Source organism: Carlito syrichta, unplaced genomic scaffold (assembly GCF_000164805.1).
Source record: "Carlito syrichta isolate Samal-C Ts95f unplaced genomic scaffold, Tarsius_syrichta-2.0.1 Scaffold287397, whole genome shotgun sequence".
Lineage (NCBI taxonomy): Eukaryota > Metazoa > Chordata > Mammalia > Primates > Tarsiidae > Carlito > Carlito syrichta.
Genome location: NW_007231493.1, coordinates 13,636 through 32,633, shown reverse-complemented (window position 1 = coordinate 32,633; position 18,998 = coordinate 13,636). Strand labels below are relative to the sequence as shown.

Genomic DNA, 18,998 nt, shown 5'->3' with positions numbered 1-18,998 from the left:
GCATTCATAAGCACATGTGTGCACACATGTGCATGACATATTTTTTGGAAAATACAATCTTTATTTTCCAAGTTAGCATCATATCTCAATATTTGCAGTTATATGTTTATAGTTAATGTGGTTAAATAAATTTTCATAAATTTTGAGAGGCGTTACTGTTGCTTTTTGAAACAATTCCAGTTGATAGCAGTTTCTCTTCTGTCTATTGATTTCTTTATATATCAAGGATATTAACCTTATGTCAGTCATACATGCAGGTAAGTATTTCTTTCCAGGTTTTCTTCATTCTTTAATGCCGTTTCCCCCTCCCCCCCAAAATTGTTGCTTTTTTGTTTGTTTGTCTGTTTGTTTGAATTTTATTTTCAACCTGCTGGGCTCCAGCGATCCTTCTGCCTCAGCCTTCCAAGTAGCAGGAACTACAGGTGCATGCTACCACACCCGTCTAATTTTTTGATTTATTGTAGAGACAAGGTCCCATCTTGTAGCCCAGGCTGGTCTTGAACCTGTGGGCTCAGGCAATTCTCTCGCCAAAGTGCTGGGATTACAGTCATTGTTTTTAAATTTGATTAGATTAGTATGGTTTAAAAAGTAATAATGTTATCTGCATAAAACTATTTGACTAATACACTAGGGACATCAGTCCCCAAACTTACCAGGGTTAGAGAACACTCCCCATCTCAGACGCCAAATGGCCCTCTGAGGCATAGACCTAGCCTACAGGTGAGTCCAGGATTTGAGACTATACTCAGATTTTCTAGGAGTTACTCACTCTCTCTGTGTATCCCTTTGCTTTACTGTAGAATAGAGATAGTAATGCCGGACTCAAATGGTTTTTGTAAGAATTTGGCATAATAGGCAACATTACTCTATTATGAAAAGAAATGAGTAAGTTTCAAAGGGAGATAAAAGATGATGGGGGGGAATGAAAAAAACAGGGATCCTGGGGGAGGGGGCTAAAATACACAGAATAACTCGCCCTTTGGGTTGATGAGAGTCAGCCCTACAAGGTAGGCTTTGGCTTCCCACTCCCAACTAGACATCTCAGGTAACAGGGAAATACTCATACTGGAACAAAAATACAGCAAAGTTGATAAGGATGAAGATGATGACAACAAAGGGTTTCCTCTCAGAGCTTTCTTCTCACGATCCTGAAGTTAAACTATATGAAGACCTTCTCTGGGATCTTGCCCTTGGCCTGGAGGAAATAGAGGAGCCACTTGGGATATCAGCAGAATCAGGAGCCGAGTTCCATCCCCAGGCCACTCAGCCTCTGCTCACTTGGCCTGAATTCCCAGACCTTACCTTGGGCAGAGCAAGAATCTGAGCAGCTCTGGTGTAGTCCCACTGGTTGTCATGAAGATACCTGGGAGTGAATAAAAGACAAGTGACATCCATTAGGACCCAAGTAAATAACTCTGACAGCACAATGTCATTTCCTAATCTATGTAACAGAAACGTGTTTCCATGTTTACTGAGATGTATTGCAGCATAATGAACCCCGTGGCACAGTGTGTCATGGAAAAAAACATTCCTGAAAAGTCAAATGCCTCCTAATAAAGGAACTGAGTCCATGGGATACACAGAAGTACTGTACACTGTTCAAAATAACTAGGTAGCTGGTGATGTACTGAGAGGGAAATGTTCAGTGTGATGATGAATGAAATGAAGAAACAATTACCTGCAAATTCCCATTATTCACTCCCTTGCTTTTCCCAGCTTTTACAGATCAATGTACACACCCAGCACTCACTTCTGAGACCACTCGAAGTTCATCCCAGATTGGGCAGAGAACGCCTGTACCATTGCCTGCTGCTCCCGGGAAAGGACAGGCACAGAGCTACAGGAGGGTGTGTACATTGGGATAGAAAAGGTGCTCTGGGTCCCTTGGGGGCTGGTGTTCCACACAAACATCTTGTCATTCATAATACATAGACTGGAAGAAAAAAATGAACCCTCAGATAGTTGGACAGAGGGACAAACCCTCACCCCCAACAAGGACCCTTTTCCTACTGCTCAACAACCAGATTCCTTCCATACTCCTACCATGCCTGCCTCCCTGCTTCTTTGGCTGGTACTCTTTCTTTGGAGATTGTCTACAGCTTCACTATATGTGTAGGTTTAAGTTGGTTTTATATTCACATTTACCCTTTACAACAGCCCAAGGGAATGGACAGTATAATCATCAGTCAGAAAAAGACCCTGAATTACAAGGAGGTAATATGACTTGATCAAAGTCACAGAATAAATATTGCATCAGGAAAGAACCTGTATTCTGACTTCAGAGGCCACACTCTTAACTACTAGACTAGACTGTTGCTTTTTGACAATATTGAGAACACCCCTGGAATTGCATCACCATATTCCCACAACACTGGTCCCAGGCTGGCATGGGTGTTCCCATATTGCACCCACAACACAGCACTTACCTGGCATTGCTTGTAAGGATAGTGATGAAGGTCCGGGTGAAGGCACGGTAACATCCTGGAGACTTTCCTTCTACTCCAAAAACAACAATTCCCTCTTAGAGTTGCACATACTTTATATGCTCACATGGTGTTCCTCAGTGAGAGTCTTACTTGATACTCATGCTCAAGAAAGCCAGACCAGGATAATTGTTCACTTGGGATCAGGCGGGTGTGGTGGGAATGAGGAGGGCAACAATAGGAACAATCCACTGTGGTAGGGCCCCTATCCTGTGTAGGGCCCTTTGAAAACCACAAGTTTACTTGATTACTGTTTCACAGTAGACCCAGAAATGGGAATTATTAGCCCCATTTTGTAAATGAAGAAACTGAAATGTTAAGTAACTGGCCCAAGTTCATGAAGTCAGGACCTGAGATGAGAGCTGTCAAACTCCCCAGCCTGTATCCTTAAGGCATGCACACCAGAGCTGTGCGGGGCAGACAAGCATGGGTATGGACCTAGGTCAGGTAAGGGTGGTTTGTGGGTAGAGTGGGGGTGGAAATACACAGTGGAAGATCTGGGAAGGGGACTCTACAGACACTCACCTTCCTTGAACATGCCACTGACAGAAAAGAAGAGCATCGTTTCCTGAAAGGGAAAAGCTCAGGTGCTCAGGACCCTCCTTAGCCTCCTAACTCTTCCGACTTTCTGGTTATACCCAAGGGAGGAAGCAGGTGCTCACCGTCTGGAACCACAAGTCCACCAGGAAGGAGTGGGGATCATGCCGAGTTTTGGGCAACAAATGGAGGGTGTCCACAATGTCACGTTTTGTGTGCTTCAGTAGCTGCCCCCACAGATCTGCAGAAGGGAAGAGAAGCAAGCAAGGTCATGGGCTGCCACATTCTGGCCTTGGCCACTGTGATCTGTGATTGCCCCCTTCACAGCTCCTTCCCCTGCCCAGTCTTCCTCATCACACACTTACAGGAATCCTTGAGCATTTTGATATTCCTGCTAATTTTGAAGTACTCACACAAGTTGTTCCTAGGAAAAAAGAGGAACTAGAAGTGGTTGTCCAGCCAGTGTGGCCATTTCTGGGAACTGGCCTATGTCTGCTGCAGAGCTACATGGTCCCAGACAAGAGCCTGAGCTCTGATACTCACAGGGCTGGGTCCTCAGGATTTAAGGAAGTGGTCAGAGAGAAGCAGGCCTTGTCATGGTAAGCACCAAGGAGACCCTGTCTATCTCCACAGTCATAGATCAAGTAATACCTGCGAGGAAGAAAAGAGGACAGGCCATCTTTGTGGACTGGGCCCCAAATAAGGCTCAAAAGTCTAACTGAGCAGAACTGTGCTTGGATAGCCTCACCCGTCCCAGCCCTATCCTTCCCCAGATTCCCAGAGATACTTACTGCTGCAGGAATTGCAGGACGAGATTCTTCAGCATCTCAGATGCAAAGAAGCTTCCCTGGAATAAAGAGTCCCCAGGACCACAGCTGGTACCCCCTCCTCACGCACCACCTAACACCCTAATGGCTCCTCCCTCCTCACCTTACAGTTTGGTAATCTCTTATGGGTCTCAATGCCACACAAAGTTGGTCTGGGTGACTCCTGACCATCCTGGGGAAGGCAAGAGGAAGTCAGCATTACAAAGCAGGGAGATGTCACTGGATGATTAGGGAAAAGGATGGGCTCAGAAGAGGATGAAGTCAGAGATCAGGTGTGAAAGGGTCCTGGAAATTACATGGGCAAGACTACAGTCAGGGTGGTCACCAGGGGTTCCTGAAGCCTAGAGAGAATTTGAATGCAGCAAATCCATAGTCTTTGTCAGGTTCCCATGTGGGTCTGTATCACCTGTCCCCACTCCCCTATTTAAGAATCATATCCAGGTTGGGCATGGTGGCTCATGCCTATAATCCCAGCACTTTGGGAGGATGAGGTGAGAGGATTGCCTGAGCCCACAGGTTTGAGACCAGCCTGGGTAACTTGGCGAGACCTCATGTCTACAATAAATTTTTTAAAAAATTAGCCAGGCATGGTGGCGTACTCCTGTAGCTCCAGCTACTTGGAAGGCTAAGGTGGAAGGATCGCCTGAGCCCAGCAGGTCGAGGCTGTGGTGGCCATGAGTGTGCCACTGCACTCCAGCCTGGGCGACAGAGTGAAATTACAGTTCAAAAAGAAAAAGAAAAAAGAGTCATATCAAAAAATGTAACTTGGACAGTACTGAAAGAGGGTCTGGAGCAGTTGGGGGCAGCATCAGTGTCAGTTAGAAAAGTCAGTGGTCAAGGAATACACTTACCAGACGTAATAACTTGGGGAACAATTCTAGGATGGAGCTGACAAATATCAAAACAAAATAGACAAAAGTAAGTGAAACTGTGGAGTTGCCCTCCTTCTGGGAGCATCACACCTACATCAGGACACAGTGTGTCTCATTGACACTGGAGTCTCTACCCCTCCAGCCCTGGGCAGCTCCCCTGTGAAGTAACCCAGAAGGAGATATCTCTCTCTCTCTCTCTCTCTCTCTCTCTCTCATCACTCTGTCTCTCTCTGTCTCTGTCTGTGTTTGTGTGTCCCTATTTCTCTCCCCTTCCCTCTCTGTCTAATCCCTGTTTCCCTATTGGGTAACGTCTGCCTATACTGCCCCAACTCCGTTCTCCAATGTCATGAGAAGCAGCATTTGGAGCCCAGGCCTTGGGGCTTCCTTCCCCTCCCTGCCTCCCTTACCTTTATCCAAGAACCCATGGAAGGCTTCAGAGGGAGCAAGGAATGGGGCAGGAGATCAGAGCTCTGCTGTCTCATTGGGTGTCCACCATTCTGCTGAGTCTGGCCCCCACCAAGACCAGGTAATCCCCCAGGGATGAGCCAGGATTCTGGGGCAAGAATGTGAGCAAGGTTGGACTCAGGAGGAGAGGGAAGGGAAGGCAGGGGAACCACAAAAGAAAGGGAGTGAAGGTGGAGGGGAAAGATGGAAGGAGATGGGGAGAGGAGAGATAAAGGAGAATGAGGAAGGAAGAGATGCTCTACCATGGGGATGGGGGGCAGGGAGGAAGAGAGAAGAAAAGGACTCTCCTGCTGCAGCCCTTTTCCTCATCTGGCCCTGGTTGGCCCTGGGGTACATGGCAGGAATGGAAAATATGCACAGGTGGATCCTTTGTCACCTGAGTGAGTCCAGTCTGATCTGGGCATGAAAATGGAGCAGCCAAGGGGAAAGGAGACATTCCCTCAGAAGGAGGGATGGGTCAGGCCCCAGCACGGGTTTGAATATCTGAACCCTCCTCTTATAACCACCACATTCTCTCCTGATGGTCCCTGCACACTTGTGCCCATCTGAGCTGGCACCAGTCCAAGGAATCTGACCCATCTCTGGCTACCCAGGGCTCCTCTGAAGACCAGGCAAGATGATGGGAGGTGCAGAGAGAGGAAGAGGGAGGGCCCTGAGAAGCCCAACCTTTTGTCTCCTCAACCTATTCTGCCTTCTGCCTTTCTCTCCTGCTTCAGGAAGCCCTCTGCTCACTTGAGGGGGTCCACTTCTGGCCCCTTGACTCAGGGAACCTGGGTTTTGCCCAAGAAGGCCCTGGTTCTTGGCATTGGGCCAGAGAAACTGATGGCATAATGGCAACCATCCAGGGCCTCGGCCCTTAGGATGGGGCAAGAAAGCCACCATGTCAGCCCAAGATAGATGGAGAGACCTTTGTGGGGCAAATGAAGGAGGGGATGGAAGTCTCATCTCAAGACAGAGGCAGAAAGGCCTGTCTCAGCATGAGGTCCTGGGCCAGAGGGTTCTGCTCAGTCCAGGGCACTAGCATTTGTCCCCAGTCTATACACCCCTAGTTCTGATGAGAAAGGGGAAGCCCTGCTTCCTGGAGTACTTGCATGGAGGGCATGCTGGAGGAGGCTGGGTGCACAGGGGCAGAAAACACACCTGAAGGCAAGTGAAAAGGGGAATAGGTCAGAGGAAGTAAAGGAGACCTCTAAGCACAGCTGAGGGACACTGAGAGATGAGAGGGTGGAGCTGCCTCCTCCTGCATAAGGGCACTGTTGAGGGTAGCTGAGGCTCCCAGGAGATGACAAAGCGTACAACTGACTTTATGTTGCTGGACTTATCCGGGATGGTGGTGCAGAGTGTGTTTCTGTCCGCATGCATCTCCCCTGGCTCCAGCCCTTTCCCCTTGTCCATCTCTGAAGACTCCACCTGTAATTATGTAGAAGAACCACATGGGCCCAGGAAACAGGCAGTCTCCTTCCTTGCCAACAAATCCACTTCACTGCCTCCTCTCACTATCCTCATGAGCCTTCCCATGTTTCCTTCAAAGAACCATCTGATTATTACAGTTCACCTCATTTTTGGAGAGATTAATGTTGCTCATGTTGGGAGCCTTTGGCATAGTGCCAGGTATCTGGTAGGGTTTGTTGTTGCTCAGATTAAAGGGAAGATGCTATGACGAGAAATTAGTTAAGAGTTAGGGTCCCAACAGAGGATGTCATAGACCAACTGGCCTTCTAGTTAATTTTTTCCACCCTCACCCTCAATCCAAGCACCAGCCTAAAGCCTCACCTTGGGCATGTTCTCTTCATGGATGTGCAGGGAGGCAGCCATGATCTTTCTAGGATTTGATGGCATTTCATCATCACAGCCCATCAAGTCTCCAGGAAGTAAAGAAGGGAATCAAAAGACTGAAGGGGTCCGGCTAGTACATCTCCAGTGCCAACCCCTCCCCAAGTTGCCATCCCTGAGCCTCCCTCCCAGGCAGACCCCTCTGTCCTCACCTGCCCTAGTATTATTGTTTTTAGCCATACCTGAGTCAACAGGGAGCCTCTGGATGTTAAGAGATTGCTGGGAGGCACTACATTGTTTGTTCATGGTCAGCTGCAGAGGTAGAGATCGGGTTCAGTGGTTCTGAACCTGAGGTGGTGAAGGGAGAAGTAGGTGGGGAACAAGAGGTGGGTCCGGCTGTGGGCAAATAACTTGTCATGAGTCTGCATTACCTTTGTCTGCTCCACCTTTTCTGACTTCAGCTCGCTCAGCACAGAGCAGGATACATTAGAGGGGTTAACAAAGATTGTTATCTGCAAGAAACCCAAGAGAAGATGGGTAAGCACTAGGAGCTCTGAGCCTCAAGATCAAACAGGACCACACCCCTGCTCTGCCCTCTTGTCCTTAGCTAGTCCTGATCACGTCCTTAACACACACCTTTTCATTATCCTCATCCCAAATATTGCCACTGATACTCTTCAATGCAAAGGCGGTACTGGCATTCTCCACGAAGAAGTGAGCCTGCATTTTCTCATAGTGAAACTATAGGGAGAGTGGCAAGAGAAACAAAATATGAGGCCAGAGTCTCTGCTTATTCATCCCTTCCCCTGTTTTGTTTTCGCTCATCTGCCTCACCATCCTCTCTTACTTCAACTGGGATGAAGGGGACACTGCATTGGCTCCGAAGCAAATTCAGCAGCCACTTCTCATTATATTTTATACCAAATGGAATCTAGGAGTGAAAGAAAGAATAGGTGAGGGGAAGAAACTGATAAAAAGGAATTCAAGGTTGAAATTAGGGCCAGGCACAGTGGTTCACTTCTGTAATCCCAGCACTTTGGGAGGCTGAGGCTAAAGGATCGCTTGAGCCCAGAAGTTTCAGACTTACCTGGACAACATAGCAAGATCTCATCTTTAAGAAGAAGTAAAAAAATTTAGCCAGATTAGTGGTGCACGCCTGTATTCCCAGCTACTCGGGAAGCTGAGGCAGAAGGAACACCTGAGTCCAGAGGTCAAGGCTGCAGTGAGCCATGATCATGCCACTGCATTCCAGTCTGGGCAATAAATAAATACATAAATAAATAAATAAACAGGCCAGGTGCAGTGCCTCACACTTGCAATCCTAGCACTTTGGGAGGCTAAGGCAAGAGGATTGCCTGAGCCCAGAGTTTCGAGACCAGCCTGGGCAACTTGGCAAGACTTTCTCTCTACAATAAATCAAGAAAAATTAGTTTGGCATGGTGGTGCACGCCTGCAGGTCCAGCTACTTGGAAGGCTGAGGCGGAAGGATCGCCTGAGCCCACCAGGTCAACGCTGCAGTGGCCATGAGCGTGCCATTGCACTCCAGCTTGGGTGACAGAGTGAGACTTGACTCAAAACAAAAAAGGTGTTAAAATTAGACTCAAACATGTTTCTTTTAGACCTTTCTCTAGACTTTAACATATTTTTAAAATATAGTACATTCATTATTTCTAATTTATTTACTCCACTATTATTCCATTATTCCATCCATTATTTCTAGATATGTATGATTTCTAACCACACATGGATTTCCTAAATGCCCTTTCTTTCCATTCAAATAGTGTTCTTCAAATAATCAATTTAAGATATTTAATACATGCTTTCTTTTATATATAAAAAAAGCACCCCATGAGATTCTACTGAAGGCAGACCCAGCCTTGCCCCTATGACAAGGACCCCCTACACATATAGTTTGAGCCAAAATGAGTCAACTGGTATGGAGTTGCTCTATCTCCTTAGCATTAGTTTCCTCCTTTGCTTGTATAGAAGTTCTGCCATTCTTTCTGTAGTCAGTCTGTCCTTTTATATTGCTTCTCTCGCTTTGCCCTCAGATGATCTAGGATGTTAACTCCTAGTAATAAAAAAGATGGATCACCAACTCCTCTGCCCTCAGAAAAGCACCTAATGTCTCGATACAAGTCCAACACAACTCTCTTTGTTTTCCTTCTGAATATTAGATACATTTTGCCTGGACACTCACTGTGATCTTGAACCGGCTCCTTGAGGTCCCGTCCTGTCTGTTTCCCTCTATTCTTCTCTCTGGAGCTTTTTGCTCTCTCTGTGTGTTAACAAGGGTTTGGTCTTGTTTATGAACATTGCTTCTCTGATAATAGCGTGGAATGGCATAGGGAGTGCTGTGGGAAAGTGGAGAAAAAGAAAGTAGTACATAGGCTGGGCATGGTGACTTATGCCTATAATCCCAGCATTTTGGGAGGCCAAGGTGAGAGGATTGTCTGAGCCCATGGGTTCGAGACTAGCTTGGGCAACTTGGCGAGCCCTCATCTCTATAATAAATTAAAAAATTGGCCAGGTGTGATGGCACATGCCTGCAGTTCCAGCTACTTGGAAGACTGAGGTAGAAGGATCACCTGAGCCCAGCAGGTCAAGGCTGTGGTGGCCGTGAGCATTCCACTGTACTCCAGCCTGGGCAACAGAATGAGACTCCAACGAAAGAAAGGAAGGAAGGAAGGAAGGAAGGAAGGAAGGAAGGAAGGAAGGAAGGAAGGAAGGAAGGAAGGAAGGAAAGAAATCCATATATGCTCATTCTTCTATATATACTCGCCCCACTGATACTCAGGCTACAATAAATTTGCTCAACAATTAATCTGGTTCTATCATTTCTCTCTCTGCCAGGTTGGATAATGCTTTAACTACAGCATTATGTATTTCACTGGCTAGTACATTCCAGCCATACTGACTGACCACTTACTATCTTACTGGAGAGTCCGCGTAGGCACCACTCATTGCTGGATCTCCATCTTGCTGCAGATAGGATGAAAGATACATGCCAGGATGCACAGGTTCAGACCAATTGCTAAATCTCCTTCGGTAAATACCCCAATATCTTGCTCTTCTTTTAGCAGGGTTAGCTTGGTTATTGTGACCTTAAATTGAGAACTAAAATTAATTTTTGGAATACCAGAAAAAAGTACTGAGAAAATATAATGGCTAATAAAGAAATGTAACTGATTTTTATAATCTAGAAAAAATATATTACAGTGCCAAAAAGGTTGAAAGATTTCACTGTAGTTTCACTTCCTGGGAGATGAGAGGTGGGGCACATTCTCAATCAAGAAGAAAATAAGCACAGTGAGAAGGGTTTGGGTTGAGTGTCTAATCTATGATGTTAGTACCTGCTCTGCTCTTTTCAGGCTGAATGACCTGGGACAAGTTGCACATCATCTCTAACCTTCAACTCTCACCTCTACTTGGAGGATAACAAAATCTACCCTGAAAGTATGTTGCTGTGGTTCAAGGGTCAAAGGTGAGTTCCCTGCCTTAAGGAAGAATCAGAGAAATGAAAACATGGCTGAAGAAAACACCCAGAACAAATCTTGGAAAGACATAATTATGGAGAATACCACGAGACTTGGAGAGAGAATTAAAGGAGATATGATAAGCATATCTAACACAGGTTTAATTTGGGCCCAGAAACAAGGAGAAGGAACAGTAACAAAGCTGCATTTGAGGATATCTTGGTTGAGAAGATTCCAAAAGTAACAAGACATCAAGTTAGTATAACAATATCAGCTGGGGGACAGTGGCTCACGCTTGTAATCTTAGCACTTTGGGAGAACAAGGCGGGAGGATTACTTGTGCCCAGTTACTTAGGAGGACGAAGTGGAAGGATGACCTGAGCCTAGCATGTAAAGCCTACAGTGAGCTGTGATTGTGCCACTGCACTCCAGCTTGGGATGACAGAGTGAGACCCCCAACTCAAAAAATAATAATATTATCTGTGTGTGGTATATATTAGTAGGAGAAAATGCATTATATTTCATAATGATGCTAATATAACAAAAACTGGGCAAAAATGTGACCAGAATACTTATACTATACTTATCTATACTTTCTCTTTCTTTTAGATTAGAAAATATAGTTTATTTTAAAAGTAAATTAAAGAGAGAAAGAGAAGATTCACAACCCCAAGGTAGGGAAGGGGGTCAAAGCCAGGAAACATGGTAATGGCCATAGCTCAAAAAGAACATGTCTACACCACAGACTAGTAAGGCAATGGCTTATCTATACTTTCATTAAAAGTAATCAGACTAAATATTCCAAACTGAAAGAGAGTATCAGACTAGATAAAAGATTCCATCAAAATCTCCTTAAGAGAAACACATAAAATTTGATGTTATAGAATATTTGAAAATAAAAAAGGCAAGATATATACTATTTACACCCTTACTGACTGAAAGCTTATATAACCATATTAGTAAGAGAAAAAATATATTTTATAAAAAAGTACTAGAGAAAATATTTCATAATGATAAAAGGTTCAAATCAACAAGAAGATGTTAAGGAAACAATTCTAAACGTGTATGCATATCTTAACAGTTTAGAGTCAACATATACAAAGCAAAAATGGATCTAAGTAAATGGAGAAATGGACAAATCCACAGTCACCGTGGGAAATTTGGCACATCTCACTGAGTAACAAATTAAACTAGCAGACAAAATTTTAACTACATAGAGAAAATTTAACTGGCATGAGTAACAAATTTGCTTAAATGACATAGAATACAGCACAAAAAAACTATACATGAAACATTCCAGAGTAAGTAATATGCTGGGCCATAAAGAAAAACTTGAGAAACATTCAGGTGGTGATGGGCTGGGGTTGGCAATACACTCTACCCTGAATGGTTGGTGTAAAGATTCAAGATGTGTACCTTATCCTTCTACCACCTTTAGTAAGAATCTAAGGTGTGTTAATTTCCACAAACCTCTGCCCCAGGTGACCCTCTCCATACCTTAAACCCTGGACCTGAGAAGCTCACATAACTCAGGCTTTTTTCCTTGCCATTGCCCACCTCCATCTAAAGGGAGATCATCTGGGTGTCCTGTGAGTTGGAGTGGAGGTTGGGGAGGGGGCCCAGAATCTCTCTGGCCCTATGGGTACCTGTGAGCCCAGCCTCATGCTGTCCAACTCACCCATGGTGTGTCCCAAAGGCAGTGGCCTTTCACTGATGTCCTCACAAGGGCTCTCTTGAGAAGAATCTGTGTGGTATGGAGCTGGGACTTTGAAGAAGATTGAAGAGTACCGCTGAGGAAGGCGAGAGCAGGTGCCACACCACTTTGTCAGGACCACGTGAACAAGATAGAATCCTTACAGGAAGTTCCATCCCCAAGGACATAGAGAGGAGAACCCTGGAGGCCAGAGAAGATCAAACTTCCTGTTCTCACTGTCCCATAAATTTGCTACCAGTCTAACACCCTGGGAGCCAGCCCTACAGAGGTGGTTAGCTACAGTATCCAAGCCTGGGACTCGGTAGTGTTGCAAACACAGAGGACTCTGTTTGCCAGGCTCTGTTGGCTGATTACATTGTATTCATTCACTCTGCAAACTCAGAGAACTCTGAGTGCCTGTGGTAGATCAGGCTCTGTACTTGTTACATTACCTTTTTTTTTTCATGTGTTCCTCACAAGTGACGCTGAACTCATAATCACCAGCTTCCTAGTGTTGCAGAGGCTTAATGAGGTGCAGGAGCTTCTCTAGGGTCATTCAGATGTTACCTGGAGAAACAGTAGCCCTCCCAGCACAGCTTTACTAAAGTCTTATATTTGGAGTTTTCTTAAAATAGACAAAGTGACAAAATGTTCTGAAAATATTAATGTGGCTGGAATTAACTGCAGCACATCCCAGAGACAGAATTGAAAAAAACAGACCAGACAATGTAAAGTTTAGTGGGCCACTATAATGAAAGTAGACAAAAATCATGTATTTTCTTAACACAATAAAAACAAAAAGTAGTCAATGGGGCCAGGCACAGTGGCTCACGCCAATAATCCCAGCACTTTGCACTTTACTTTGGGAGGTTTGAGACCAGCCCAGGCAACTTGGTGAACCCTCATCTCTACAATAAATCAATAAACTAGCTGAAAGGTCACCTGAGCCCAACAGGTGGAGGCTTCCAGTGGCCATGAACATGCCACTGCACTCCAGCCTGGATGACTGAGTGAAACTCCCACTGAAGCGAAAAAGGATAGTAAACAGACACCTAATGGTTGGAACCAGAAATGTACCTCCTGAAAACTATGCTTGGAAAGATGTCTATGTTATCACAAAACCATGAGAAGATTGAGGAACAAAAACATCAAGCTTAAAGTTAAGCAAGACACTTACAAACTAGTAAAAAAGAAGCAAAAGTAAAACATGTTATACCACGATGAACAAGAAGGCTGTCTGTGGAAACAAAGCAGTGGCCTGAGGTTCTCCCCAGTGGAATTTGACCCTCTCTTCAGTTAGGGTGAGTTTTAGGATCCATCATGCATTTGGATTCCTGCCATGCAAATGTGGTAGCTCTGATTGGTTGATGTTTGCTTTTGATTGCAAGCCACTTATGGGCCAGCCGGAGGCCTTTACAATTCTTGTAATCTAATTTTGAGATTTCCTTCCTCAAAATAGTTTACCCAATTTACCCAATTGATGTTGACCTGATTGGGCATCACGTTCCTCTACATTCCCCCCTGACAGGGCAGCAATGCCAAATCTTTGGCATGGGGTGACGATCTCATCTTATGTAGCTGCTTCATGCTGAAGAGGAGCGTCGCACTGGTCCTACCTATGATTGTTGGTCTGTCTGAGGACACTGTGGGTTATCCTTTTGGATTGTGGAATTTAGGATATGAGGAAGGGACTTATCAGAAGAGGAAGTCTCATATGGCGAAACGCATCCAGCTGAATCCAAGGGAGATTGCACAGGTAGCCAGCACCACTGGGGAGAAGCTGATACCTTGTTTGCAGTGCCATTTGAAGGTGAAATTGCTGAATTCTAAGAAGAAACAAATATGACAAGTAAATTAAACATGCAAGGACCCAAAAGAAGGAGCAATAAAATACCTGCTAGTGGCCCCAGGAGTGGGAGTAACCAGGAGTACCATCCCTGAGTAGATGACCAGAAGGACCGTCCTTGCAATTGAGAGGATGCGATAAGTATGGGCTGCAACACTTGTACCCATTCCAGTGGTAATTCCTAGTTCAATGCTAGTTTTGCTGTTAGAACTGTGAAGCAGAATTGGGAGGGGTTGATTACTGGATTAAAAAATGTGGTACATATACACGATGGAATACTACGCAGCCATAAAAAAGAACAAAATCATAAATTTCGCAGCAACCTGGATGGAACTAGAGTCTATAATACTGAGTGACCTCTCACAGAAACAAAGATCCGAGTATCACATGCTCTCACTCATATAATGGACCTTGGACATTCAATGTAATACTGTAAGAAAATGACTGACAGTACTGGGAAACTATGGGGGGGAGGGGGATGGGATTAACGGTAGCAAATATCTGTCTGGGGACGGGGAAACACCTCTTATCAACAGGGTGCCTGAATGAAACGTATTGGTATACCTAACCCTTAACTGTACCCCACAACATCATAATAAAAAATATTGATTAAAAAAAAAAAAAGAAGGTGCAATCTGGATGTTGGGGCTATGTAAACTAATGTATAAGTTCCAGTTCAATTGACTGAAAGACAGATGTATGCATTTGATCCACATAGGAAGAAAGTTCCCTCAGATTTTAGGTAGGAGGTTAAAGTTAAGGTAAAAAGTCAATATGTTACCTGAAATGTTGACCCAAGGAAGAAGCATTGGACAGTCAATGTGGTGGTTGTAGGGGGCTGTAAAGCTGGGATGTTAAAGTTTGCTTCTGGGTGTATTGCTTTCCCAGATTAGATAGAAGTGATGAGAGTTTAGAATTATCCAATATTTTGGGTTGCTGAGTGTGGGAATTTGTAGGCAGTTTTGAGAGGTCCCCAAAAGGGAAAGAATCAGGAAAGTTAGAACCATTTCCTTGTTTTACTTTATAGAGGACACCATATATGTTGCAAAGCAGAGGAAAATAAGTATGAGTAAAAAGAAAAAAAACATAGTAAATATTAAGATAATGACTTTAAAAAGGCAATACAAATGCTTTGAGAAAATCTGAAGAAAAATCTTAAAATGCTAGTTTGAAGACATATTAGTTAGTGAAGACTTTAGGAAGCAGTTTAAATTTTAGAAAATAATAATGAACAAGAGAATTTAAAACAGGTGTACTATAGTTTTTTGAAACATAATTATTTTTCTCCAGTTCTCCATTTTTATTAATGATAAATTATAGTAGGACCAATTTATTCATGAAATAAGTTTTAGACTTATTTTCACAAAGTGTATCAAGAAGAATAATTTGCTATATAGGCTTTTTGTGAATCGGTTTTGTTGGGACTCCTTCCATAAGGAATTTCAGATTAGATCTTCCCGGAGAATTTGACTTCAGCAAGGACTTGTTATAAAGGCCTGCATGTACTGTGAAGTTCTCTTTTTTTGAGGTTCCAAGTATGTTGGGGTTCCTGGACTCATTAGCAAGTAAATTTCTTTATTTACCATCATTTAGAAACCCCACAGTGTTGAAGAGGTAGTAGGTATTGGCTCTTTGTAGATTTTAATCTTGATTCCTCCAGGCAGTTTATTTTGAAACATTATTCCAACCAAAGCCTTGGTAAAATAACCAGTATTTCCAATCACCTTTTTTTAACAAAAGAAAATAGATTATTATTGAACTTATGCAAATAACCATATTGCTATAAATTAATAACTTTCAAATTCTAGAGAAACTAGAGAAAGATGTGTTTCAAATTTAGCTTACAAGAGCGTACTTTACTTATTTCTGAAAGACTGTAAATAGCTCCAAGAAAAAGATTTTTTCTTTTGACTCTGAAAATTGTAACAAAAATAATTAGCAATACTTTAAACAAAAAAAGCTTACAAAATTATTTGAGAGATCTTCTTAAACAACAAAAGCTAACAAAGACAGTGTTGTGTTAGGTTATAATCCCAGCAGGGCCTCCAGAATGTTAGCTCAGGCCCACTGGAGGTTTGGGTGTCTGTTGTATGATCCAATGCTGCATGAAAGATGAAAAGAATCGCACAAAGTTAGATTGGGAAATATAGTTTATTTAAAAACCAAATTAGAAGGCCAGATGCAGTGGCTTGCACCTATAATCCCAGCAATTTGAGAGGCTGAGGTGAGAGGATTGCCTGAGCCCAGGGGTTCGAGACCAGCCTGGGCAGCTTGGCAAGACCTCATCTCTACAATAAATCAAGAAAACTCAGCCAGGCATGGCACATGGCTGTAGTTCCAGCTACTTGGAAGAGTGAGGCAGAAGGATTGCCTGAGCCCAGCAGGTCGAGGCTGCAGTGGCTGTGAGCATGCCACTGTCCTCCAGCCTGGGTGACAGAGTAAGACTGTGACTCAAAAACAAAAATTAGGAAGAGAGAGAGCAAGAAAGAGGAGATTTCACCTCCCCAAAGTAGGGGAGGGGGCCAAAGTCAGGAAACATGGCCTGGCCATAGCTCAAACAGCACATGGCCACACCCTAGCTTAGCAAGGCAATGGTGACTGGTTGCTCATAGTTGAATCATTTTAATCTTCCCTTTAATTGGGGAAGGTTGTTAAGGTGATTGGTTGGTGGTCTGCTCCACGTCATCACGAAGGGGCAGGTAAGCACAGGTACTGACTTCAGGTAATGGACAGCAGGCAGATGGGTAGCTCAGTGACATGATTGCTGCCACGGTGGTGAACTAGATGGGAGGAGACAAGGGGAGGGGTTTTTCCTGCAAGAGACTTGTCAGACATTTCTGATCCACAAGTTCCTTAGCAAAAAGATGGTCTTATTATACTTCTATGGCTTTGGCCAGCTAAGGGGTGATCTTTGACCTTCTGCCCTCAACAAGGAACCTGAAGGTTTCTTAGAGATTATTATGCTAAACCATGAATTGAAAGGTTAGGGTGTCCTTATCTTGCATCTGATGGAGGTCTCCTGAGGAGGTGGGGTAGGCTGCCACCTTGGCCTGCAGTAAAATGTCTGAACGCTTCCTAAAACCTGCCTATTGGAAATGTATCTATTAATGTCTAACCTGTGCTAAATTCAAAGCATGTCAATCTAAGCAAAAATGGCTATGCTGAGGCAAAATGTGAACTAAGTTTATTCTAAGTTTCTTGGGGTCCATCCTTTCATTTCCCACGTTTTGCTAGTTCAAAATATTCGTACTTGTAACTAGGGATTAGGGACTTCTGTATCTACTTCCTGCTGCGTGAGGGTTGTAAAGTTGTCCCTGCCTGTCTAGAGCAAGAGGAGGGAATGAAAGGACAGGAGCCCATGGAGTTGTTAAGTATCTTTTGGATCTGGATCTGTATACAAAATGCTATGTACAAGCATATACTATTAGAATTAATACTACTATAATAAAGGCCATTATAGCTGCTGTTATGATATCTTAAGGCTTTGATGTCTGGTAAAATGTATTTATAGTTACCCCAGTGGGCTCAACACCCACTACAGGCATTCAAGCAGTTTCCACTGTTGCACCAGTGAGTTCCTTAGTCCATATGTGGATGTCTCTACAGCTTGTCTTCAAGTTTCTTCACAATGATTGATATGTGAAGCCCAGGTAACCTCTACCTTGGAGAGATGGGAGATTAACATCTCTCTGCTATCTATGAGAGAAGTGGAATAGTACTGGTCTTCTGACAGGAAAATAGTACCTTAAAGTTTAACAAAAATAATTAGTAATACTTTAAACAAAAAGTTATTTTGTTAGCCATCCTATGTTGGATTAATAATTCTTGTACCTGGTCTGCAAGCAATTTAGAAGGATGGTGTGGGGGTAGGTGTGGTTCTTGAGACTTTTGTTGTCTTACCCCACCCTAGAGACTGAATTGAGAACTTGAAGAGTTTAAGTATTAAAAATTTAAAAGCATAATGTTATAACACAAGATTACAGGCCATTGTAAGTTACTTATTTTTGCAAGGGATAGTCTAAAGATTTTGAAAAGTTAAAAAAAAACTCCACTTTTTGTAACAAAGACAGCATAGGTGGGTAACTTAATTTTGTCTCTTCCTCCCCCTCCCCCACCCCCATTGTTTATAGGAGAAAATTCTTTTGGCAATTATTAATTAAGAAGCTCGTGTTTGACTTCTGGCAAGATGGCGATGGGGCAACCCAGTCTGTGAAAACCTCTGCAAAGGAGAACTGCAGTGGGTCTCTGACTCTCGCCCTGGGGGCTATGGACCCCAACATAGCAGCCTGCTCTTCGTACAGAGCTCGGCCGTTGCCACCTCTGGGGCATCACGGCGGTCTGGACAGCCACTGCAGCGCAGACGCCACCACCGCAGCTGCCGCAGCCACCGCCACCACCGCCAGTAGCACATCGCACCACCTGGGCCGGAGGCGACCCACAACTTCAGTCCTTGAAGCCCCTTCAGGGAAGATCTGCTGGGATCGCTGCCACCTCTCCTGTGACCAAGTCCTGCCCACCGTAAGTCTCCTGCTGTCTGCCCTGAGGCAAGCAACCATCTTGCCATCTTCAGCCTCTGCTGTCCCTTTCTGGCCCCACGGCCTCTGGGGCGAGCAGCTGAGATAGCACCACCTGCTGGCGATTCAAGGTAACAACACCAAAACGGGAGAAACAAGCCTGATAAAGACATAGGCCAGAGTGGTGAACAGAGGGTGATCTGAACTGTCCTTCACAGCAGACCAGGGGCAACAGACCCTAACTGCAAACTAATTTACCAGCTTGAAAAGAAAGCTAGAAATCAGACCTGAAGGGACATTGAACTTAAACGAAATGTCTCAGAGTGTGCTTCATTGATTCTGTTAGTTTAATGACTTAATTCTATTCCTACTGTATTGTTCCTTTTTTTCTTTTTTCCTCTTCCTTTTCTTCTCTTTTCTTCTCTCTGTAAACCATAACTTTGTATAGAGGACAGCACACTAATAACGTGGTTGGATAGCTGGTATGTTAGCATCATTATATGTTTTATTTT

At 44.0% G+C, this 18,998-nt stretch overlaps 1 protein-coding gene across 1 annotated transcript; it reads right to left on the bottom strand.

The window, feature by feature from the left end:
• Positions 1-1,041: 1,041 nt before the first annotated feature.
• Positions 1,042-14,139, bottom strand: NXF3 (nuclear RNA export factor 3). The gene is given in 21 exon segments (XM_008052736.2): positions 1,042-1,065; positions 1,303-1,363; positions 1,751-1,933; positions 2,427-2,499; positions 3,009-3,051; positions 3,146-3,261; positions 3,386-3,444; positions 3,564-3,671; positions 3,812-3,867; positions 3,951-4,019; positions 4,699-4,735; positions 6,488-6,581; positions 6,942-7,046; positions 7,200-7,269; positions 7,389-7,469; positions 7,594-7,698; positions 7,805-7,888; positions 9,158-9,311; positions 9,887-10,061; positions 12,112-12,253; positions 14,059-14,139. Coding segments are annotated over 21 exon segments (1,920 nt in total).
• Between the last annotated feature and the right edge of the window lie 4,859 nt (positions 14,140-18,998).